This window comes from Aegilops tauschii, chromosome 1 (genome assembly GCF_002575655.3).
Source record: "Aegilops tauschii subsp. strangulata cultivar AL8/78 chromosome 1, Aet v6.0, whole genome shotgun sequence".
Lineage (NCBI taxonomy): Eukaryota > Viridiplantae > Streptophyta > Magnoliopsida > Poales > Poaceae > Aegilops > Aegilops tauschii.
In genome coordinates this window covers 311,982,113-312,001,698 of record NC_053035.3, presented here as the reverse complement: position 1 = coordinate 312,001,698, position 19,586 = coordinate 311,982,113, and the positions used below count along the sequence as shown (strand labels likewise).

At 45.5% G+C, this 19,586-nt stretch overlaps 1 protein-coding gene and 2 non-coding genes across 3 annotated transcripts; all 3 read right to left on the bottom strand.

The window, feature by feature from the left end:
* Nucleotides 1-4,835: 4,835 nt before the first annotated feature.
* On the bottom strand, nucleotides 4,836-4,916 carry TRNAL-AAG (transfer RNA leucine (anticodon AAG)). Its single transcript has one exon. It is a non-coding gene; the product is annotated as a tRNA-Leu (tRNA).
* Nucleotides 4,917-5,889: 973 nt separating this feature from the next.
* LOC109781581 (AP-3 complex subunit delta) lies at nucleotides 5,890-9,730 on the bottom strand. The gene is made up of 2 exons (XM_020340173.4): nucleotides 6,854-9,730; nucleotides 5,890-6,280 (listed from the first exon to the last, which is right to left on the bottom strand). The coding sequence occupies exon 1, from the start codon at nucleotides 9,645-9,647 to the stop codon at nucleotides 6,876-6,878; it is 2,772 nt and encodes a 923-aa protein (XP_020195762.1). The 5' UTR covers nucleotides 9,648-9,730; the 3' UTR covers nucleotides 5,890-6,280; nucleotides 6,854-6,875.
* Nucleotides 9,731-13,365: 3,635 nt separating this feature from the next.
* Nucleotides 13,366-13,446, bottom strand: TRNAL-AAG (transfer RNA leucine (anticodon AAG)). The gene has a single exon. It is a non-coding gene; the product is annotated as a tRNA-Leu (tRNA).
* Nucleotides 13,447-19,586: the final 6,140 nt, after the last annotated feature.

Sequence of the window (19,586 nt, the reverse complement as noted above, 5' to 3'; positions counted from 1 at the left end):
TTTCCTCTAGGGCATATTTCCTTCATTTAGTTAACTGCTTGGTTCAATTCTGCAATGCTATGTTCAATTGTTGTGGTTGCATTCTGTTATTGTATACCATGTGAGAAATAAATCAAATTTTGTTGTACTAAATACATGATAAACAAATACAATTGCTATATTTCCAAGTTGTTAAGCATGCTTGGTTTGGTTAACTGTCTGATCTTCTATTAGGAGTATGTTACATTATGCAATGTGGTGCTCAGTTAACGTTTGGTTCATTTTATTGTGGTGTTTAGTTAACTGCTTGGTTCAATTCTGCAATGCGATGTTCAATTGTTGTGGCTGCATTCTGTTATTGTATACCATGTGAGGAATAAATCGAATTTGGTTGCACTTAATACATGAGAAACATATACAAGTGCCATATTTCCTAGTTCTTAATCATGCTTGGTTTGGATAAATGGGTTTTCCATGTGGCTTGAATTAATCTGATGAATCTGCAATGTGCTTATTTATCATCTACATATTTTACTGATAGCATGCGAACCCTTACTTAACCTGATGACTAACTTCCTTATATGTGTTGCAGGGAAACGATGGGAAGCACTAAGGTTTACAAGATGGTACTAACTATTATACCTTGCCTTTTTTTATTCCTTTGCCCCATTTCCAATATAGAGAAGATATTTATGCACATCCTTGTTTTCAGGGTTCACTGATGATTACCTCCCAAACCACCTCTGTGGTCAGGAGGCGAGGAAAGTTTTCATACAACACCCACGGTTCAATATTGAAGTGTTCCTGAAGAGGTCGAAGGATGGACGGTCAATCATCCACAGGCACTGGCCTAAAGTTGCAAAGACCTTCAACATGAATGAAGCCTCAATATTCGCCTTCCGCTTCAGCAGTTTTCCAGATGAGATGCATCTGTCTATGTACCGTCTATGACGCTAATTTTGAAAGGTTCTAGATGTTGCATGCGAAACTTGGTGCTCGTGCAGTTGTGTAATGGGGTAGCTGAGTGCTGAAGCTATATCATGTTGTACTCGGATGTATTTCAATTATGAAATCCTAATTCCTTAATATGGAAATGAAATATATTATGTGCTTAATATGAATGTCAATTAGATTAGTAAATGGATTATTAATAATAGGGCAATTAGACTGCTAATTGAGTTTTCCTATTGCAAAGGGTTATTGAGAAAACACCGTGGGCGATGACCTCAGGCAATGCACACAGTTTCTAGGAATAAACCGTGTTGGATCAATGAACAATCACACACGACATTCTCTTGAAAACTGTTTGCGGTATGCCACCTTGCGCAAACGTTTTCCTTGGAGTGACTGTGCGGGATGTATATACGAACGGAAACGTTTAGCGGGGACTGACTGTGTGGGATGTACTTACGACCGAAAACGATTTCGCCTGTATAATTGTATTTTTTTAGCACTACTGTACGTATAACCGTATTTGGTCGCTCGCCGGTCGCACACGACCTCATTTTGCCGAGCGTGTGTGCCAGGAGGGCATATCCCCGACGGTTTCTGGGTCGTGTGGAAAGGACCCCCCCCCCCTATCGCAGTCACTCACTAGGTGACTGTTTCGAACGCTGTCGCGGAAAGGGGTTAAAAATGTTTGTATAGCACCGACGTGTACCAGTGAGGACATGTCTCCAGTACGACCAAACTTCAGGATAAGCTCTTTGTATCTGATGCCCTCTTTGAAGGCGCAAATTGTTTGGTGCTCTGACACATTCTCCACTACATGGTGAAGGGTGGTCCATCTCTGGATGAAATCTCTCAAAGTTTCACTCGGCTTTTGGACGCAATGCTGCAATTCAGTCAGTCCAGCAGGTCGCTTGTAGGTGCCTTCGAATGTCTTGATAAACACTCGGGCTAAATCTTCCCAACAGAAAATGCTTCCAGGAGCCAACTGATTCAGCCAAGCTCTGGCTGAGCCTTCAAGCATCAAGCGGAGGTGCTTCATGGCTACATCATCATTGCTCCACGAATCTGCACTGCCACTCGGTAATCTTCCAGCCACGTGTCTGGCTTCGACTCACCAGTGAACTTGCTGACACCCGCAGCCAATCTAAAGTTGGGCGGGATCTCAGCTGCTCGGATGGCTCTGCTGAAACACTCGGGACCAGAGATGAACGCCCCGCTTCCAGTCGGACAACCTCTGTCGAGCCCTTCTCTGTTAGCTCTGCCTCTGTCAACCAGGCCTTGTACGAGGACTGACCTCGCATCGAACCCAGACTCTCTTGGGTCGACTAGAAATCTCCGTTCGTCACCATACGGGCGCCTATCATCATACCGTCGGGGCGCGTACAAACCACCCCTTGGAGGGGCGTAGGCACTCGACGGTGGTCATCACGGTGATATCGAGGATCAAACTGCCTGTGGCCTCGGCCAAGGTACTATTCTTGGCGATAACCACGATCTTCACGCCGTGGAGGCGATCTTGGGCTGTGTGTCGACTGAACTATGTCCGCAACGACGGACCTGCTGTGAATCCTGTTGCGCGACTGATAAACAGTTGTGTGTTGCAGGCCCGAATCTGTTGCAGGCCCGCTCTAAGCAATTCCCACTCTAAGCAACGCTCGAATCTGTTGCAGGCCTCTGCCAGCCTCAGAACGGGACGGCTGGATTGACTCTGCGATACGTGCAGCAGCTACGACATTTTGGATCGGAGTACGGTATACCTGACATTCTTCTGGAGGTTCAGTCGGAAACAGCTGCCGTGGCCGTCGATTGGAACCTGGAATTTGCTTGCGGGCGCGGTCGTCGAGCGCTTGTTGAAGATTCTCCAGGCGCGTAGGTTCAGCCAGGGTGGCTAAGCGCGCAGCCTCCAAAGTCCGAGCTTCGGAGGTCTCCCCCACGATGGAGGTCTGAAGAGCCTGAACATTTCTGCGATGCAGTTCTTCCCTCTGCTCGACAGTGAGGGCTTGAGGGTAGTACTCGTTGTGGACGTGCGACGGGCTACCGCCGTCGCCGCCGCCGCCGCCGTGACGGAACCCAGGCGGACTGCGCTGGGACTCGATCATGAAGACTTTCGCCGCGGGGTCGTTGCTCTCGCACTCGGAAAGCGTATCCGAATGACCAGTCGGCAGATCGAACAACCCATAGAGGGATTCATCGGGCTCAATCGCCGCGATTTGTGGAGTGGTCGACTGACGAGCCACCGCATGTTTCACCCACCGCCGGAGCCGTGACCGACCAGATCGCTTGCGGTGGCGGACAGCGGGGAGCGAAGATGCTGCGGGAGCCAACAGATACTGAGTCGACGGCTGCCGCAAGAGGACGCCGCAGGCACTCACGCGGAAGTGCGTAGCCCCGCGGATGGGGAGAGCCTCGGCGTCGAGGGGGGCTTCTTGGAGCCAGGCGGAGTCGTCGGCGATGAAGACGAGCACGCCGAGACGGATCTCGTGACCCAGGGCCAAACCACCGCCGAAAACCATGTTGATGGAGATCGAAAATTGCAACCTCACCGGAAGTCGCTCAGACGCCGGACCCACGGTGGGCGCCAACTGTCGTGGGAATGAGTCTAACAGTAAGAGTAGGAGGTACGTAGGAGAGGGCAGAGTCGTAGCTATGGCGAGGTTGTACGCACAGATTTACGAGTTCAGGCCCCTCTTGGAGGAGGTAACAGCCCTACGTCTCGGTGCCGCGGAGGCTTGTCGATTGGATGTGTGTAATAGTAACAGGGGGTGCGAACCCTTGTGCCAGAGGGGAGGGTGGCTTATATAGAGTGCGCCTGGCCCCTCGCGGCCCTCAGTTACACTGGGGTTCAATGAGAGTTATGTCCTGAACATTACTGGTAACCCCCGCAATAAATGGTCTTTATAACGACGGAGTGAATGCCTGGCCGTTGCCATCCTGGGGTGTCTTTAAGCCTTCTGTACTCCGAGTGGATTCTTGTATGGTCGAGTGAAGTTATCATGGTCGAGTGGAATTGGGATATCCGGGTGGAATCTTCCGTCGAGTGGATTGCACTTCAGGACGATTTCAGTCAGTATCTTCTATTAAACCTTATAGGCCTTTGACTCTAGGGTAGTGTCCTTAGGTAGGGTGTTTAGGTCAGGCCTAAAACCCTACCCGAAGTACATGACATCGTCAGCGTATACTTGATCTGCAATCTAAATCGGAAGGTATGTCGATACACAAACTTCAACTAGTAGCTACTTCATTTCTGTGTGGATTACAATCTACTAGCATAGTTTCTTCATATGAGCTCTAAAGCCAATATTTTATTTCACAAATCAGGCGTATTCTTTTTAATTTGCCTTTTCTATTTTTGAGTTGTCTAGATTTTGTTAAATTTACACATTAGTTAGCATATAATTCATTCTTGGAAGTTTACAATCTAAGAATAATGTTAAAGCAACTTTCGTCCGAGATTAATGTGTGAGAGATGCCAACGCAAAAGAAAGAAGTGAGAGGTGAGATAGCCAAGGGTGGATGTCAATTCAAAGACATGGAGAAATGGCTGAGATAAAAAATATGCACTTTCTAATACATAGTAAAAAAATTGTATGACACAAGAACAAAGGGGAAGACATTTTAATGTCATATTTTCTATGCGTTCATTCTTCTTCGGCCCCCTCAAGTCTAAATCCTGGCTTCGCCCCTGCCTTCGGGTCACTTCACCTGGATATGATTTTTATTGCTTTTTGTGTTCGTTGTACTGCCATGATTGAAAATTAATAGTTTGGAAGGTTTTTCGCAACAACAACAAAAAACAGAACTAGCTATACAGCTAAAAAAAACTTTTTATCCATAATGTTTGCACGTGAATCTAGCTAGAATTGGAACGTAAGAACAGAAGTTAAAAGAAAAACAGAAAAAATATTTGACCAGAGTGGGATTTGAACCCACGCCCTTTCGGACCAGAGCCTTAATCTGGCGCCTTAGACCAACTCGGCCATCTGATCGCAGTGGTATTTGATTGATAGAATCCTATATATTGAAACGTACTACTGTAACATAATTATCTTACACATGTATTAAAACATACTACTAACATTATTATTGCCCATGATTCCACGGGCCTTTCTAGATCAGTGCCAGGACCTCTACTTCACATCAAGACAGTCTCCACGCCAATTGTGCACTTTCACGGCCCCATTTGCTTGAATTGATCCCTATGTTCTTTTTCTTCCTCTTCCTTATTTGTAGGGAAGGCATGCATGGATCCGCTGTTCTCGTGCAAATCTAGCTAACACCGTGCGTGGGGATCATCGTTCCATTGCTATATAACGATCTTATGCCTCGTGCTTGTACGCCTGTAATGTGTTGCCCTCTTTGTACGCCTGTATGTGTTGCCCTCTTCGACACCGCTTGGCATTCAGCTGGACCGGTGCTTGCCCATGTGTTCCGATCGATACAAAAAGTGCTTCCGCAGCTGCAGCCATGACAAACCCATCACGCGAAAGCCCCTTTGGAAGAGCGCGATCAGGTGAAATCCCGCGAGGCCATGCCCTTCGTTCTTCAGCAGTTCTTTTTACAAAACATAAGCAAACTGTACCAAAGTCCCCAAATCAAAATAGAAAGGCCTGCAGATTGGTTGCATCTCGTCGCATCATTCAGTTAGAGACAGCGATCGCAAGCTCGCCGGAGGAGAGGGTATTGCGAGCGAAATTGCACAAACAAAGCCATCCAGCTCTATTCTAGAAAATTAGGTTCTACGATCAAGAAAAAGGGTACCTATAATCACTGTGAAAAGCGTGGATACTTATGCAGAGGCAGCTACAGGATTCGAACCTGCAGGCTTCAGGTCATGAGCCTGATGAGTCGACCAATTCCTCAGGGGCTGGGAGGGGGCATGGAACTATTTAAGTGCTTGACGATGAAAATAAGAAAAGAAAAAAAGAAAATGTGCAAAAGGTGAACAACACATCAAACGTATTCTTTTTCGACCCAAGGGGCTCCCCGCCCCAATTTTCATTTCCATGAAAACTGAACAACAACCAAGTTCCACATCAAGATACCCATTCTGTCAGGTGGCACAAGCCACACAGACTGACCTCGCAAGCTCCAAACCATCCTACAGCTACACTCAGCCTCGAGAACCAAAACACCACAGGAGCCAACTAAATTCTCGAAGACCTCAAACAGAACAAAACAGAACTCAGTCCTACCATCAAAAACTTACCAAGTTCACAGCCACCTTGCAACATTTGACTTACCATAGGCCTCCACCCTTTTCGACGATGGAAGATTTCAACCGCTACTAGCTGAAGATTTTTTTGCCCCTTGTCGTCACGCCTTTTGCAGGTTTCGTCTATGTATAACCGCCCTAAAGGTCAGCCAGCAAAAATCCTGAGAAACTATAATGCTGTAGGATCAAAAGGGAACTTTTTGTTGAAGTGCGCAGCATTTCTTGCTTTCAGATTGCCCACAGCGCAACAGAAATTAGCTGTGCATCCTTACCATCGAAGGCTAACACATACTTACAAAGATCATTTACTGTGTCTACTCGAAAATCAATACCAAAACACACATTTCACTATAATCCAGAACTCCAGATATATCTAGCAATAGAACAGTGCAGAAATAGAGGGTCTATAGCTTTTTTTTCCTAACAAAACAAACATCTATCAGACTATCACTTCCGTCTTTTATTTAACCGTCTCTAGTCAAAATACTCTTTATAAACACCAACCACACAAAAAAACCTTTGATTTTCACTGGCACTTTCATGCACCAAATTTTCTTAAATGGGCATCTAGTTTAACTAACCTTTGGGATAGTATACAAAGACCTAACAGAAAATTTAGCAGAAGAGGTTAACATCCATGTACACCTATGTTCTTCCTCATTCAAATGAACAATACAACACATCAACTTGTATTTCGTAATTGTAACGTACCAAGCAAAAAAAATCTCGGCAGCTACAGAAGGAAATCTTGAACAACCGGAGCTTGAGGTGCAACATCAGGCTGAGTACTAGGTCTTTCTCTGTGTGTATGTTTTCCTTGACGATGCCCACTCCTAGAAGAGGTTCTATGCTTTCTCGGCTCTTTCTTATCACTGTCAAGAGGTATTGTGCTCTTCTCTTTAGTAAGATCGGGTTGCTTACTTGTCCTAGAACTTGAAGTAGAAAGGCTTCCAGTATCAGCATATATGTTCTGTATCCATTGAGAACTAGATTCGCCAGTGTCCATTTTTTTGCCCATGACTTCTGACTTATCTGCAGCCTTTAGAATATTTGCACTAGTCATCATAGAACTTAGGAAATCTTCGCCATCCAATTTCACTACTTTTGGTCTGGACCTCATGGCCTTCAATTTTTTCCCAGCAGATACAGGCTGGACAGTCTCGGATTTATCCTCCATGGCACTTGCATTCTCAGCAGAAAGAAGAGGATCATTGGCACGAGGGTAGCTATTTGCGTCATCCTCAGCTTTTCCTGTTGGGAGATAGTATATCCCGTGTCGTTTACGGTGCTCAAAAAGAGAAGATGAATCAACTGACACTACTGCAGGCTCATCTCTAGTCTCTACAGAATGACAGTTGCGAGAGATAAAAGAGATTGAAGTTGACAGAATAGTGTCATCTTCACTTAAAATGTCAGCAAGTTCAGACAGATTTTCATGCAAGACAAGATCCTCAGGAAGGGAAATTTTCTTCTGGGCATTCACAGAAACAGGCCTTAATTCCTGAGAGAATACTGTTTGCATACTATTAATGAGCTCCACGACCCGTTTATGCTTGTTATGATCACTGACCTTCCTTTCCTTCAACTCCCAGATCTCTCTTAACAAATGGACAAAACCCATCAGGTTGCGCGCCCTCTCCAGGACCTCAACTTCCTTGGACTCAACAAGGGGCCCAACCGTTGTTTCAATCAAGTTAATCATGTAAACTATTGATTTGTTTGAAAAGGGGTCATTTTTAGCTGTGCCTGGCATAACGATTTGTTCTTCAGCAGGTTGAATTTCAGACTTGCTTCCCCTACTGACAGTTTGATCAACAGCTAACTCATCAAACACTAGATCCGATTCCTTGTTTGAATCATTCGAACTCTCTACATATAAATTGCAACAGAACGTGACCACTTTAAGTACTGCCTGGATGTACACAGCTCTCACTGACATTGGCAAGAGGCTAGTCCTTGGCTGTGATAGTGCCTCAACAAGCTCAACAGGATCCTTGCTACAATCAATATACTCACCAGAGACCCATGCAGCAGCAGAAAGAACAGAGCATAGGAGATTGTTCCCAAGCAAGGCAGGATCAATTAGGAGAGATCGAGCTGAACGGACAAGCTCTGGCCGTGCATCATGCACCCTAAGTCCCACATCAACAAGCTGGCGACCAATCTCATCCCCCTGCGCACAGTGCAAGCTCCTAGCCATATCTGCGAGTAGTGAGACATACCAATCAAAATCTGACACCAGCTCATATACATTGCGCCCACATGCTGCTAGGACGGCACCAAGAATGTCATTTGCAAACTCTGGGTCTGACCTTGCGGCATGACTGACCAGCATGCCAGCAATATCCATGACATTGTTTTCATCAACCATTCCCATCATAAGGTGCAATGCCTCCCTACGGATGTTTGAGTCAGCATCACCCAGTGACAGGGCAATCACATCACGGCTCTCATTGACAGTTGATGCATATGCTGGGCCAAGCATACCAAGTGCCAAGAGCCCGAGATAGCGCAGGTTAGGATCATCAGAAGCAGCAAGGAATTCCTTGACTTTCCCAATGGCAAGGCTCACTGCGGCACCATGCGCTGGTAGTGCAGTTAGCACCGTGCGGACACACTCGAATGTCAGCGACATGGCTGATGAACGAGTGAGGAGCTGGCAGACTGGATCAACAATCCGCGCAGCTAGGCGCGACTCCAGAGGGGCCAGCCTAGCAAATATCTTGAGCACCTTGATGAGCGCCCAGTTGGAGCGGGATGTGGTTAGCAGATTGTAAAGGTCAGGCGCGAGAGGCAGGAATGGGGCCACATCAGCCGGCGGCGCCGACAGCTCACAGAAGGCGGACGCAGCCGCAGTTGACGCCCGTGGGTCGGACGAAGCAAGACATGCAGCCAGCGGCTTGAAGAGGACCGGCACACCAGTAGACGGGGAGGCGGCTATGATGCGCGCTGCGGCTGCGATAGCGCGCGGGCTGCCACGGGACAGGTGGGGCACGAGGTCGTGCGCGAGGTGGACGGCGAGGTCGGGCGCGGCGGCAGCGGCGGGGGAGGCAAGGAGCTGGAGCGCGAGGGCGCATACGTGGTGGGAGGCGGCGGCGGAGGTGGAAGGAGAGAGGTCCTTGTGGATCTGGTGGGTGGCGAGCGGGAGGAGGGAGAGCGAGGCGGGGTGCAGCGACAGCGAGGCGGCGAGGTAGGCGAGGCGCTTGTGCGGGAGGTGCGGCGAGGCGAGGAGCTCGATGGCGGGGAACGCGAGCGGGTGGGAGGCGACGGGGACGAAGTGGAGGGAGGAGAGGTAGGTGAACTTCTGGAGCGCGACGGCCTTGGTCGCCGCGTCCGGGGCGCGGATCTCACGGTGGATCTCGGAGAGGGCGCGGGCGACGGCCAGCGACTCGCCGGCGGCTGAAGGGTCGGCGCGGAGGGACTTGACGAGGTCGTCCAGCGAGCGCTGGAAGAGGGTGTCCACCAGTGACGGCGCCGTCGACGGAGCCGACGGGGCGGAAGCCATCACAGAGGTGGGAGAGGGATGGTTGCCTGGTGGATCTGTCCTCTCTGCGTCCGCGCAGGTTAGGTCGATCTCATTGCAACGACGAGGACCTAGTTAGAATAGCGAAATAGCCACCATGAGTCAAGTCTAGTAATTCCTATATCTAAATTACATACCATAAAGATTAATTTTAGACTTAGTATAAACTGCAATAACCACTGCTTACTTTGCTTGCTAGTAAACGATAGATGCCATAATATTTTGGGAAGGTCACCGGCTTGAAAACAAATTTTCAAAAGCCTTCTTTAACACCCACAATGACCTTAATCTTGATGGCATAGGGCAATGCATGTCTTTCTTTCTTTCCCATGTAATATTTTGGGCTTCATCTATCTGTCAGACGACCCAAAAGTATCAACTTTCAACACCTTGATAGTAAAATTACTGAAAATTTTACTTTCTTGAACGAGAAAGCACTTCATCGCAACAGGTCACACGGTGTTGGTCAAGTTCGGTTCATGGACATACCGACCTCCATCGACGTACCGACCGAGGTCTTGCAATTCATGGACAAGATAAGGAGGGCCTTTCTTGGGACAGGCTTCAATAAAGTCTTTGGTGTTAAACATAAAATAAATTGAGAGATCATCTTTCATCCCACCATTCTTGGCTGGTTGGGAGTGCTTAACATCAAGATGTCCGTCCTCGCTTTGCAGCTCTGTTGGCCATGGGTTGAATGGACTTTGATGCTCTGGACTCGGCTGTTTCATGTCCCAGGTTCAACTCAACAATGAACTGGATCATGTTATGACACATCCATGAATTCTTTTAACATTGGTGATTCACGTCCCAACTTCAACTCCACACTAACCAATGGCAACGCCATCTCGTGGAAGATGACGACCTCCGGGCGCTACTTCGTGGACTCTGCTTATCGTGCCCGATTCATCGGGGCAACCGCCACCAGCTTCAAGACCACCATCTAGAAATTTGAGCTCCTCCTAAATGTAAGTTATTCGCTTGGCTCATCATTCAAAATCGATCTCGGAAGGCGGATCATCTTTGCCAAATGTGGATGGCCTAATTGTTGCATTTTCTCTTTATGAAATAGAACTCTAAAAAATGTGGCGCATTTTCCTTCCCAATGTTGTTTCTCGAACCGAATTTGAAATATGATGACGGATTGGCTTGTTCTCTCCAACTCACACCGAGCTCTTGGCATAGGTTCAACGACGTCAAAACTTGGTGAATAGATGTAGTGCACGGTGGGCACGCTAGACAATTGGTGTAACCTCTCTTCATAAACATCCCAATAGCGTTGGAAAAAGTGTGTCGGGAAACATTGGAAACAAAGTGTTTTTTTTACCTCAAGATCGGTATGAGGAGCAAGCAGCTGGTCATTCATTGCCGACTAAACCTTGGCCGGAATTGTATTCATGACCTCGTGCAAACCATGTACCCCTTCAAAAGTGTAAAGGTCATGATAGAAGTTGGTAGTCAAATTGGCCATAATCTCCGGATCATCAAATAATTAGACATTTTAATTGAGGGGTCTTATTCTTTCTCCTCCGCATACAAGCCTGCCCGATAAAAAAATCAATGTTCCTGTCTTGCTCATTGAGCCATTGGATGTGAGCTCTCTGATGCCACATGATCTTCTGATGGTGATAAACTTATGTTAATCTATGAAGACAATTTGTATCGTCCCTAGACATATCAGGCCGGTCGGGCATATTTCACAGCTCCTCCATTTTCTTCTTCGGTTTATGAATTTCAGCCTAGGCGCTGCTAAACATGATGTTACCCCAACGGTCCAGGGAAGAGTCCATCAACACGCGCTTCTCGCCAAGTTATGGCATTGGATTAATGGGGTTGTGATTAGAGGAAGTAGCGCGGCCTACGCCCCATGGAAAAGTAAATTTCAGTCAACCGTCACTAGAACATGATCGATTCATACCCGTGTGAACGTTTTTCCCGCAACTTTACTCAAAGTTCAACTTGTGCCCTAGGAACCATATATCGGTTCCCCACACTATCATGATCACCGTGGCTAAGTACTTCATTGAAACCACCCAAACAACGCCAAGGTATGTCATTGTTGGCCTTGATACCCTTGAGTGTGTCTCGGGTCTTATACCTCTCTTGTTTTAGGGCTTCCTTGTAAACGCATGTGATATGAAACTTATCGACAAGCGGCAACGTGACACGAGAGTCAGTGTGATACTCTGAGAAATGAAACACTTATAGCTTAATATCACTGTTCCAAAAACATAGGCAGGCCTTCGCTCATTCCACTAGTGTTATCAAAAAAAACAATTACTGAAACCTAAAGGAAAACTTAAACTATCTAGCCATGACTTATGCACCCGCGTTTCCACGATGCATAAGGGGACAAGGCAAATTGCCACGCGAGATCGCGAAGCTCTCGGACTGTTGTAGATTTGCCCGCCCCATGACAATTCCGGATAAGGCAACTCATTGTTGCCGGCGGTGCCCCTCGAGGGAGCCCGTTTACTTCAGGTAGTAGTGTTATGTTTTGTAATAGTCTTGGACCTCTTAGGAGCCTGTTTCGGGGCACTGCTAGGCAAGATCGTCAAATTCTTCGCGGGAAGTGCACATTGCACCATAGAAGTATCCTTGTTAATGGATATGCAGAAATCCATCTTGACTTGCCCAACGAAACAAATCTCCCGCCACCGATCCAACATACAGCCAACGTCGCCTAATCTTGTCGATAGCACGAATCAACCATGGAGGAAACTCGTGCATTGGTAACAATCCCAAGAAGTACACTATGAGTTCACAAATATAAGATGTGTTGAATATTTTAATATGAACTATATACAAACTGAAAATGAGTATATAAATTCAATTAAAAAATTAAAATAGCTTATATTTTGTGAACGGACGGGGGTGGTATATAAGGAAAAAGGAAAAATATATTTGACCAGAGCAAGAGCTTTGAGCTTTGCATCTTATACAAGGCGGGAAAAGTTAAAAAGTGACCAAAGTAAAACACAGAAAAATATTTTTTGACCAGAGTGGGATTTGAACTCGTGCATATTTCAATATAAACTACATACGAACTGCAAATGAGTAAGCAAACACATTAAAACGTGACTATATAAATCCAATTTAAAAAGTTAAAATAGCTTATATTTTGTGAATGGACGGGGAAAAAGGGAAATTATATTTGACCAGAACAAGAGCTTTCAGCTTCTCATCATCTCATCTTATAAAAGGGGGAAACGTTAAAAAATAAGATGTGTTGAATATTTTAATATGAACTATATACAAACTGAAAATGAGTATATAAATTCAATTAAAAAATTAAAATAGCTTATATTTTGTGAACGGACGGGGGTGGTATATAAGGAAAAAGGAAAAATATATTTGACCAGAGCAAGAGCTTTGAGCTTTGCATCTTATACAAGGCGGGAAAAGTTAAAAAGTGACCAAAGTAAAACACAGAAAAATATTTTTTGACCAGAGTGGGATTTGAACTCGTGCATATTTCAATATAAACTACATACGAACTGCAAATGAGTAAGCAAACACATTAAAACGTGACTATATAAATCCAATTTAAAAAGTTAAAATAGCTTATATTTTGTGAATGGACGGGGAAAAAGGGAAATTATATTTGACCAGAACAAGAGCTTTCAGCTTCTCATCATCTCATCTTATAAAAGGGGGAAACGTTAAAAAATGACCAAAGTAAAACACAGAAAAAAATTTATGACCAGAATGGGATTTGAACCCACGCCCTTTCGGACCAGAGCCTTAATCTGGCGCCTTAGACCAACTCGGCCATCTGATCTTAGCTGATGTTTTTCTTCCGAGATTTTATTAGACAGAGAACGGGAAACAGGGTCAGGTGCGTGGGCCCTGGGCCATTGCTTATGCACATGGCGCGGCCATGAAACAAAAGGCGAATGCATGGCCCAGCTCAAATCAGCAGCCAGCCCAACTACACCAGATTCCGTAATCCGTAAAAAGGAAAAGTACTCAAAATGTAAACAGCCAGCCGAACTACCTAGAGAGGTTTCCCTTTGTACCCTTTTGCCTACAACTGCAGTCACATTTTGCTTGTTTCGGCAAACAAGTTTATTTCCCATGCAGAAAAGGCAAACAAGTTTGTTTATACACAGTTGCAGCTTGCCAAATAGGAGTATACTAGCATATATGCCCGTGCATTGCAACGGGAGAGAAATTATTATGCCCGCTGTCCATTGAAACTACCGTCATCATGGCGTAATAACATCCGAAAGTGCCACCTAAATATGTTTGTACGTTGCAACGGGAGAAAAAATCACCTCAGTCTCCTATCCCAGTAAGCAAGTGATGATTTAAGCCTAAACACGGCCTAAAACATAAGCGATAATTTGATTTATGATACACATCAATTATTCCCAGATGAATAAAAATTGGGTGCTTTCACCATCTTTGCAAAAGGCTACTTTGCATGACTATTCAACAATCAATACTATAGAAAAGCTAACCTCGATTGATCAATGTGAGCTTGCACGGGTAGTTGTTCAGTTAGTCCTTTGCATATACCAAGATATGCAAATTAGCATAAGTAAGTATCAGTTTTCCTGAAAGCACGATGAGAATAATAATATGATTTTGGCCTTGAAGATGAACAAAAAAAAGTAATTCTCCTTGAAGATGAACAAAGAAAGGTAACATGCATGCTAATTTGCATTGCACTGAGAGGATCCCAATCCTTGCAAAATATTTCTCTAGCACGTTTCGAGTTATGCAAAATCCATATCATGTCACATAGAAATACATGAGCCGGTGAAAAAAGGGGAATTGTAGGAATATGAAAATACTTCATTTTCTCCTCCTTATAGAACAGTTACTTATTGTGTAGTCAGTTTAGCTATGAAAACCTGACATGGACGCTCGGATAGGAAGAGCAGAAAAGAAAAAAAATCAAGCAGCTATTAATAAAAAGACTAACTTGACTCATTGCAGCTATGGTTGTGCACCTGTTAGTTGAATCACGTGCAAGTTCTCAGGGAGCAATTAATCGAGCCATGTAGTCGCCCCGGATCGATCCACCAGCCTGCTTGACATGTACTCATGTGTTTAGCCAGGAAAGAATCAAGCTAGCCGGCACCCTGCAGCTCGTAGCTAGTTCGGACTTCCATGTATATTTTTTGGGTCAGGTTACGACGTGTGGCCGGACACTTCGCTTTTGTTTCAATTAAGTTTCCTTTAAAGGTACGTCCTGGTTTCGTTCATATTGTCCCGGTTTTCTTTGTTTGCACTATGTTTGTCACAAACGGACATAACTAAAAAATAATGCACGTAAAAATACTCAAAAATGGTGTGAACTGTTGTTGCATGTGCCATTACGTATCATGCAGAGAGAGAGAGGAGGGAGGAGGAGGACAGGGAGGAGAGGATCGTGTCCAAGTGCCATCTCTACATTTTCAATTTTCATCATCGCTATGTGTTCGCAACCCAGAAACCTCAGTTCACCTACTATGGTACTACCCGGAGGCGCGGCGGATCTGTAGCACTACGCGCCCTCGACCCGAACACTTGGCCGGATTGCAACCGCTCGGAGACATTCTGGTCTCATATCCTCAATGCCACATCTGTTGAGCATCAGAAAGGTGTCCGGTCTCTCACCATACTCATCTCATGGGAGCTTTGGCTCGAACAAAACCGTGTAGTGTTCCAGAAGAAGATAGCCGCGCCCTCGAACATCCTTCAGGCAGTTCATGGATCCTTGGAATCATGGAGACTGGCGGGAGCAAGATGCATGCAGCACCCCTTTGGGGTTCCGATGTGAGAGAGCACCCTACCCACTGTGTTCCCTAGGGCCTCTTTCTTTTCTCTGAATTTCTTCCTTCAGACCGTGCGTACGGCCTCGTAAATATTGCTCCCTGCCTCACAATATAAAAAGCCAGCAGTTGCTGGTAGTTTCAAAAAAAAACTCAAAACGGGACGAAACAAAGCGGAACCAAACCAAAAATATCTATTCCCTTTAATAGTATGTATAGATATAGATTTGTACATGCTAACCTAGATTCATGTGTACATAACTATAGTTATTATGCATAACTTTTTCTATTTTTTAATCTTTTTTTGGATTTCTATCTTTTAACCTCAACCGTAAAAATCAAGATCTTTTTTTTCGCGGGGGTGTAAAATTAAGATCAATAGACCATATTTTTTATGCTGAAAGTATACAGATCAAAATAATATATTCATTTTTTTAGATGTATGGTGACCTATGACCTCTAATTTGCTATAACACAGCCGTGACCATGCAAAAAAATAGCAACACAGCCGTGCATAAGTGGGAGTCTATCCGGGAAAAAAAGTGGAAGTCTATCGTGAAATAGTTGGCTTTGTGAACAGCCAATTCAAGAGAGAACGTCCATTGTAGCACAGATAATGTTATCATGTGCCTTACCCTTTTTTGACCGAGTGAAGAATTGTCTTCAGTTTGCTATTTCTTGTATACATATGTTTGTACTTTCCCTTTTACGTTTAGAGTCGGGATGTAGTTAGTACATCTTTTTCCTAGTATATGTATACGTGACCATGGCTATAGGTGTTTTAGAATCCGGACGTAGGGACGTGCCTAGTATTTTTTTTTCTAGTACGTGATCATGGCTATACGTGTCATGTGTACCTAATATTGTTGTGTGTAACCTTTTCCAAAAAAAAATTCAAAATGGGACAAAACAAAGTGGAACCAAACCAAGAATATCTATTCCCTTTAATAGTAGGTATAGATTTGTACCAATCGGATAACTTGCTACATTATCTACTATCCCGATAAAATATCCAAAGGGGTAGATCCAGACCATCTCCATCGTCTATCTACGAGCCCACCCATCCCACCATCGATTAGTAATCCCTATGTAACCCTCGACCCCCGCGATGTTCTCTTCTCTTGTTGCGTGCCCTCGCAGATCAGCTCTGTCGCAGGCTAAACATGACCAAGTATGGAACTCAAATAGGCATGTAGGGGGGAGGGGGTATTGATTTTGAAACACAAATGATCCGCCTTTTTTCTAATCTCAATTTTTTTTTTGGGGGGGGGGGGGGGTAAGAAGCTTGAATAGGGGCTCGTAATTTCGAAAATGCACTCTGCATGAATAGTAAAATCAAAAAAATACTAGGAAAAATTAAAAAAAAAGTCAAAATTTCAGGGTATCAAACCTGGTCGTTCACTCTACTCACCGACAAAGTTTCGCAAAGAAATGGCATCTGTGGTATTCTCAACTGCAGCGTTGGGTCTGAACTGTAGCGCTAGAAATTTGGGTCTTCACAAAGATTCAACATGGTGGCGTTGAAGAACTGGAAGGTTTGGGGGGTTGGAGGTGGAGATGGGTTGGGGATCTCTTCCATTTTCTTCTTTTCTTGTGCGGGGGATAAGCGCATCTACGGCCGGACTTAGCAAATCTGACCCCCTAAACATCGCGGGTGCCCGGTCAGTGACCTGGAGTGTCCGTTTGAGCCCCTATTTTCCCTTCATGCATCCACACTTCTCATTTTCTCCCTTATAAGTCCGATCACTCGCATGTGATTGGTGGAGAGAAGAAAGAGAAAGAAAAGAAAGAATAAACAAAGAGAAAAAGGTGGTCTAGGCTGGGCCGCATCCTACGTGGTGGACTGCCCAGGCACGCCCGGGCGCCCTCATATCCTCCCTACATTTGTCCTTAATATGCGAGTTCGCGGACAACCCAAACGTATAGTGATGATATGAGGGGTCCTGTGTTGGGAACGCAATAATTTCAAAAAAATTCCTATGCACACGCAAGATCATGGTGATGCATAGCAACGAGAGGGGAGAGTGTGTCCACGTACCCTCGTAGATCGAAAGCGGAAGCGTTAGCACAACGTGGTTGATGTAGTCGTACGTCTTCATGGTCCGACCGATCAAGTACCGAACGCACGGCACCTCCGAGTTCTGCACACGTTCAAGTCGATGACGTCCCTCGAACTCCGATCCAGCCGAGCTTTGAGGGAGAGTTTCGTCAGCACGACGGCGTGGTGACGATGATGATGTTCTACCGACGTAGGGCTTCGCCTAAGCACCGCTACAGTATTATCGAGGTGGACTATGGTGGAGGGGGGCACCGCACACGGCTAAAAGATCCCCTCCTCCGTATATAAAGGAGTGGAGGAGGGGGAGGGCCGGCCCTCTCTATGGCGCGCCCTAGGAGGAGTCCTACTCCCACCGGGAGTAGGATTTCCCCCCTTCCAAGTAGTAGGAGTAGGAGTCAAGGAAAGGGGAGAGAGAAGAGAAGGAAGGAGGGGGCGCAGCCCCTCCCCCTAGTCCAATTCGGACTAGGCATTGGGGGGGCGCGCAGCCTCTCCTCTCTCTTTCCCCTAAAGCCCAATAAGGCCCATATACCCCCCGACGAATTCCCGTAACTCTCCGGTACTCCGAAAAATACCCGAATCACTCGGAACCTTTCCGATGTCCGAATATAGTCGTCCAATATAACGATCTTTACGTCTCGATCATTTTGAGACTCCTCGTCATGTCCCCGATCTCATCCGGGACTCCGAACTACCTTCGGTACATCAAAACACATAAACGCATAATATAACCGTCATCAAACTTTAAGCGTGCGGACCCTACGGGTTCGAGAACAATGTAGACATGACCGAGACACGTCTCCGGTCAATAACCAATAGCGGAACCTGGATGCTCATATTGGCTCCCACATATTCTACGAAGATCTTTATCGGTCAAACCGCATAACAACATACGTTGTTCCCTTTGTCATCGGTATGTTACTTGCCCGAGATTCGATCGTCGGTATCTCAATACCTAGTTCAATCTCGTTACCGGCAAGTCTCTTTACTCGTTCCGTAATACATCATCCCGCAACTAACTCATTAGTTACAATGCTTGCAATGGCTTATAGTGATGTGCATTACTGAGTGGGCCCAGAGATACCTCTCCGACAATCGGAGTGACAAATCCTAATCTCGAAATACGCCAACCCAACAAGTACCTTCGGAGACACCTGTAAAGCACCTTTATAATCACCCAGTTACGTTGTGACGTTTGGTAGCACACAAAGTGTTCCTCCGGTAAACGGGAGTTGCATAATCTCATAGTCATAGGAACATGTATAAGTCATGAAGAAAGCAATAGCAACATTCTAAATGATCAAGTGCTAAGCTAACGGAATGGGTCAAGTCAATCACATCATTCTCCTAATGATATGATCCCGTTAATCAAATGACAACTCATGTCTATGGTTAGGAAACATAACCATCTTTAATTAACGAGCTAGTCAAGTAGAGGCATACTAGTGACACTCTGTTTGTCTATGTATTCACACATGTATTATGTTTCCGGTTAATACAATTCTAGCATGAATAATAAACATTTATCATGATATAAGGAAATAAATAATAACTTTATTATTGCCTCTAGGGCATATTTCCTTCAGTCTCCCACTTGCACTAGAGTCAATAATCTAGTTCACATCACCATGTGATTTAATACCAATAGTTCACATCACCATGTGATTAACACCCATAGTTCACATCGTCATGTGACCAACACCCAAAGTGTCGTGGAATTGTCACGGCAGATGTCCTCGAACTAGGACTTAGTCGTGGAGCCATCGCAGCTAGGAAGCTTGAAGGGGTTAATGCGGGACAAGGAACACGAGGGTTTATACTGGTTCGGCCCCTTACGGTGAAGGTAAAAGCCTACGTCCAGTTTGAGGTGATATTGATTAGGGTTACGATCACCAGGGAGCTAAACTGCTATGCCCGGTTCTCGATCCAATTGTTCTTGTCCCCAAACCGCTACCGGGTCGTCCCTTTATATAGGGAGGCTGACGCCCAGCAGCTCTCAGAGTCCCGGCCGGCTCATAAGAGTGTCCGGCTCGGACTCTCAACTATTCTTGCCTTACACTACAAGTTCTACCATAATAATGATTGCAACTACGGGCCTTAAGC